The sequence below is a fragment of the Apteryx rowi genome, unplaced genomic scaffold, assembly GCF_003343035.1.
Source record: "Apteryx rowi isolate R43461 unplaced genomic scaffold, aptRow1 scaffold_18, whole genome shotgun sequence".
NCBI classification, from domain to species: Eukaryota; Metazoa; Chordata; class Aves; order Apterygiformes; family Apterygidae; genus Apteryx; species Apteryx rowi.
Window position 1 is genome coordinate 1902792 of NW_020448085.1, and position 5147 is coordinate 1907938.

At 40.1% G+C, this 5147-nt stretch overlaps 1 protein-coding gene across 1 annotated transcript; it reads right to left on the reverse strand.

Annotated features, from left to right (window-relative positions):
• Positions 1-425: 425 nt before the first annotated feature.
• FOXI1 (forkhead box I1) lies at positions 426-4179 on the reverse strand. Its single transcript, XM_026061316.1, has 2 exons — positions 2799-4179; positions 426-1790 (listed from the first exon to the last, which is right to left on the reverse strand). The coding sequence occupies exons 1-2, from the start codon at positions 3370-3372 to the stop codon at positions 1237-1239; spliced, it is 1128 nt and encodes a 375-aa protein (XP_025917101.1). The 5' UTR covers positions 3373-4179; the 3' UTR covers positions 426-1236.
• Positions 4180-5147: the final 968 nt, after the last annotated feature.

Genomic DNA, 5147 nt, shown 5'->3' on the forward strand with positions numbered 1-5147 from the left:
GGAACTTGATTCAAGTCTTGGCTTGAAAAAAAATGTTATATATGTTTTGAAATTTTGTTTGTGGCTACAGCACAGCGTAGGAAAAATAATCATTATTCCTAAAATTTATACAAGGGCAAGACAATTGCATGGACTTTTACAAAAAAGAAAAAAAAAATACAGTACAGTGACTTTTTCCAGTATCTGCAATTGATGCTTTGAAAAATGCAGCCTTTGGAATTGAAACTCAGAGACAGTTAAACCACCTACCTCCCCTTTCTTCCCCCGTTCAATATTCAAATTCATTATTTAATACAAATGATTTATCTAGAAATTTAAGCTAGAACAAATGTGTTTTCTTCTCAGAGAACACATGTATTAAAAATATATATATATATATATATACACTTTTTATATGTATATATATATTTTTTTTTTCAGGGCAGAACCTGTTTTCCCTATGTGAACTGATTTGCGTGTGTAACGCAAACAGAATTTGACCCTGTATTTAGAACTGAAAACAGTAAGATCAGATTGCACCGGCAGAAGACAGTTCCATTATGTTTTGTTTTGTTTCCCTTCAGTTTCAAAATGAATGTTATGTCCATGATGTTGCCAGCCTGCTTCGCAACCATATTCCCCTTAGGGCTGAAAAGAGATCAGAATTTAGCCAATGTATGCAGTATTAGTAGTATTAGAGAAAACCAAGGACGACACTTGCCCTTCAAGTGTTGATTGTTACTCACTACACAGTACCTTTTATTATAGATACTGGTGGAGTACTGCAAATTTCAGTGTCTCAGAATAGCTTCGTCTAAATAAGAACTTGTCAAACATGTCTAGTGTAGACAGCCTATGTCAGTAAGAAGGGATATTTAGACATATAATCACATTTATATTAGCACTTTAAAAGCMTCATAGCAATATTAGTACCATGCCAGAAAGTTTTGGGCCTAAAGGCAAACACTAGCTCTTCAAGGATGTCCACAAAAGAGCATGGTTGGGAGCAGTACATACACTATCTTCCAGGATAACTCTTCACTACTGTTGTCATTACAAACCCCGAAATTTTACATGGAGCTACCAAATGTGGAGTGCTTGTGATTTGTGTAAGTCTAATGGGTAACAGGTGTGGGGCTGTCAGAAGGCAGAATGCAATGTAGGTCCCCGAGACAACAGGCTAACACTAATCATCTGCCCACAGAACATTACCTCTTGTAAATACCCACACTTTGCTGTCTTACAATCCTTTTTTACTTAAACCTCTGTTCCCTCCCTAGGATACAAGGTGTTATTTGTACTGATACTGCTGTAAAAATGGGTGTTAAACTGGTTGAGCACTGAGTTGCTATAGCCGAGATGGCTGGAAGGCATGGAATTGGACCACTCTCCCACACCATGGCTGGGGATATTAGAGAGTGGGGAATAAGAATTAAAGCCTACCATATTCTGTCCCATTTTGTCAATGGGTTCAGTGTTGAGTCCCAAAGGCACTGATCGGCTCACTGAATTAGAGCCGTTAACGTATGCAGTCATACTGGAGAGGAAGTTACTGAGGCAGGGACTACTGGAAGATGGAGGTGGAGATCGTTTCTCAGGTGAATTGTCAGTCCCGGGTGATGAGTTTTCCAAGATATCCTGATGCTCTATAGCTTTGGGGCTGCCAGTCAGGGCACTGTCCTCGGACTTCTCAGATGCAAGAGAGGCAGCACTGGTCCCAGTGTCAGATTTCCTTTTCCTCTTCCTGCGAAAGTTTCCATTGTCAAACATCTTCTCACAGTTTGGGTCCAGAGTCCAGTAATTCCCTTTTCCTGTCAAAAGGAGAAAAAACACATTTTTAGTTTAAAAGTATGCACATAGACAGCACAGAGCAGTTTTATAGGACTTTTCAATATGTTTCTCTCACTTCTTCAAAGAAACATAACAATTGCAAGAGCAAAAGGTTACGTATTTTTAATTGCATAGAAGCAGAAGTCTGTTGAATTCAGAGAAGTGTGTGAAGCGTTGGCCTGAATCTCATAGTTCCAACACAGCACACGGCCAACAAAGCCAAAACTTCAAGTGGAGCCACAGGGAATTTGTTTTTGTTTTGTTTTTTTGAGTAAAAGTTTTCAGCTTTTAAGCTGGTCCTCTGAATTTACAGCACAGAGTGATCAAACCATATTCTGGGCTGCTCCTCCTCATTCAGTGGGGTAGGAGAGGCTACTAATGAGACAGAACCAGATTTTTGGCCCTCTGTGGCAGAGTAATTGAATTGTTTATAAATGTTCTCAATGCTTCTCAAGAGCTGTTGATAGAAAACAATAAATAAAGGAACAATCTGACAGCAAACTGGCCAAGTGGTTGGAAACAGAAGAGCTGTGATTCCAAGCAAAACTCAATTTGAAACAAACGAAACAAAAGCATACTGTTCATGAGAACTGTTGAATCCCTAAAGCTGCTGAATTTCATAGACATATCTGAATTTGTCTTATCCCCTTTCCATTAATTCCCAGTTAAGTTAGACATAAGTCATACGCATTACACCAAATGGGTTTTGAATGGGTCTTGCTCAGTTAGGCTGCTCCTGTGCTTGCTCTGTGCTCAGCACATTGATCAGGTCTCAGAAAGACCTAGGGCAGTAAAGAATCCCCTTCCTTGCAAAGATTTATTAGCAACATTGATTCAGATCTCAAGTATGCATGGGTGCCTTCCAGCACAGCATTATGAAAATAGAGGAGCTACTGTGGATATGCCCTGAATCTGGCCTATTTTGTCTCTTTACAGTGTATTAGGCATTTTAAAATTAATCAAGTTTAAAAGAAGGAGGAAAGCTATACCTGGATCATCTTCGTCTCGGGGCACCTTCTTGAAACAATCATTGAGAGACAAGTTGTGCCGTATGGAGTTCTGCCAGCCAGCTTTGCTTTTGTTATAGAACGGGAAGTTGTCAGCCACGTACTGGTAGATCTGACTGAGAGTCAGCCTCTTTTCAGGCGCTCCATGGATAGCCATGGCAATTAGTGCAGAGTAGGAGTAAGGTGGTCTAACCAGCTTCATCAGCTCTTCCTGGGATGGGAGAGGAAGCCAGCCAAGGTCAGTTCCTCCCAAGCCATGCATGTTAGGCAAAAGCTGCCTTTGCATCCCATAAGACTGAGGAATGAAGGGACTGGCATTGGATCCTGGCAGGTATGGCGGTGGGGTAATGGAAGGTCCATTTAGCCAGAGGTAAGGATTGGGAGTGGCGTTGTAGTCCGTTGTCTCAAAGGTGGTAGGTCGTTGTGGGCTTGGGATATTCTGTGGATGGAAAAAGTTCTCATAGTAGATATTCATCTCCGGAGGTTCTTGACCAATATTTGGAAATTGTGGGCTGCAGCGTGGTGGAGAGTGCGTTTGTGGATCAAAGGAGCTCATGCTCTAAACCAGGCAGCTGACTGAGTTACGACACACCTGCGCTAGTCCTCCTTTCCTGAGACAGGTGCATCACCTGTGCCCTTCCCCACGTACTTATGCACCTGTAAATGTTTCGGCTTGCGCTGCAGGCTCCACCCCGAAGCCCTGAGTGGCTGCAGATGAGGACGATATCCTTTTGGGAATGCTGGCAGCCCCAGCGAGTCATCGATGTCACATCAACGAAATGTGAAAGTTACAACTGGTTATCTTTTTAAATGAATGAAGGAATTTTCCACTCATGTAATGCACATAAAGAAAGCCTAAGGTGCCTTGAAGTTAAAAGCCCTAATCAGAGATCCTCCTCTTTCTACCTTTATGCCTTTCTTTCTAAAGAAAAGGAGTTATGTATTGCTGCTAGTAACACCTCAGAATGCAAAAGCCATTGTCATTCTTCAATGAAACAGTAGGCATACATATACTTTTTTTAAAAGGTCAGATCTCCTTTTCCTTCTGTAATTTTAATTGCAGACTTGCTTGTACTTCCCCCTAGGCAATCATAGTACTGCAGCCAAATTCTGCAACCGGTTACTCACGTGAGTAATCTTACTGATTTAAATGGAATTACTCACTAAAGTAAGGCTTAATCTTGTGAGAAAAAAAATTCAAGCTTAATTATCAAACCTTTCATTAGAGCTGTAAATAGGTAAACTGAGATGGGAAATCATTATTTGCTGCTTCCTCTTTGCTGCAGGACTGGTGCAGAGAGGTCATAAAACCTCTTACCAGAATTTCCAGGCAGAAAAGAGACACTTTTCAGCATAGCTCTTGTTTCAGCTGAATTCCAAGAACTTCATTTGTACCTATATAAACAAAAGTTGATTCTGTAGTAATAAGTAACAAGCAAAAACCTCCAGCCCTTTCACGACTTGCAAAAATAGTTATCATTGCCTTGACTGGCACCCTATACTTACAAAGGAGAAAGAAGAAAGCTGCATCCTCCCCAGTGCATGTGGCAGAATGGGGATGGCTCTTAGACTGTGCAACTGCGTAGGAGACTGTACAGTAACTAAACACATAGTTACAGTTCTCTTCAGACAAAAGCAGTGACATTTGCATATTCTTTTTTACATGTAAGTTACGTGCATACATTTGGAACTAGACTCAGCTTTAGTAATCTATGCAATTAAAGAAAATATTTAAGTCCTGGTGTGACAAGAAGGCCTTTAAGATGGCACTACTCCCATGATTTCTGCAGAAGCTTAAATTTTGTCCTGCAGATTTTAATTCCTGGCTGTTCCAAAGACTTGTTTTTTGCTTTGTCACACATTCATCAAGTTACTGAATCTTCTGTGCTGCAGCATCGCCACCAAGATTTACCTCCTCCCCAAGTATTAGAGTGATTCACCAACATGTTTGTATTGTTGTTGCTTTGACAGATATCAAAAAAATGTCACTTGCATTACAACTGAAAGAGTACTGAATGACAAAGCTAGCCAATTTGCCAGCTCAGAAATGTCTCTCTGAAGCTGTTATATAATAAATACATGCTTTCACTTCACATAAACTCATTTGCAGTACAAGAAAAAAATGTATCATATAGATATATTTTCAAGGTGCATTTGTAGTCCTGCAAATATTGTTACAAATATTGCTAATAAACACCAGTAGTTATAGAAGAATCAATGGGACAAAATGTTTAGGAAATGCTCAAATGAGTAAAAGCCGGAGTCATTTTTAAAATGAATCAACACCCAGAATATTGTGTGAAAAGAAAACATGACAAAATTTTGATCCTC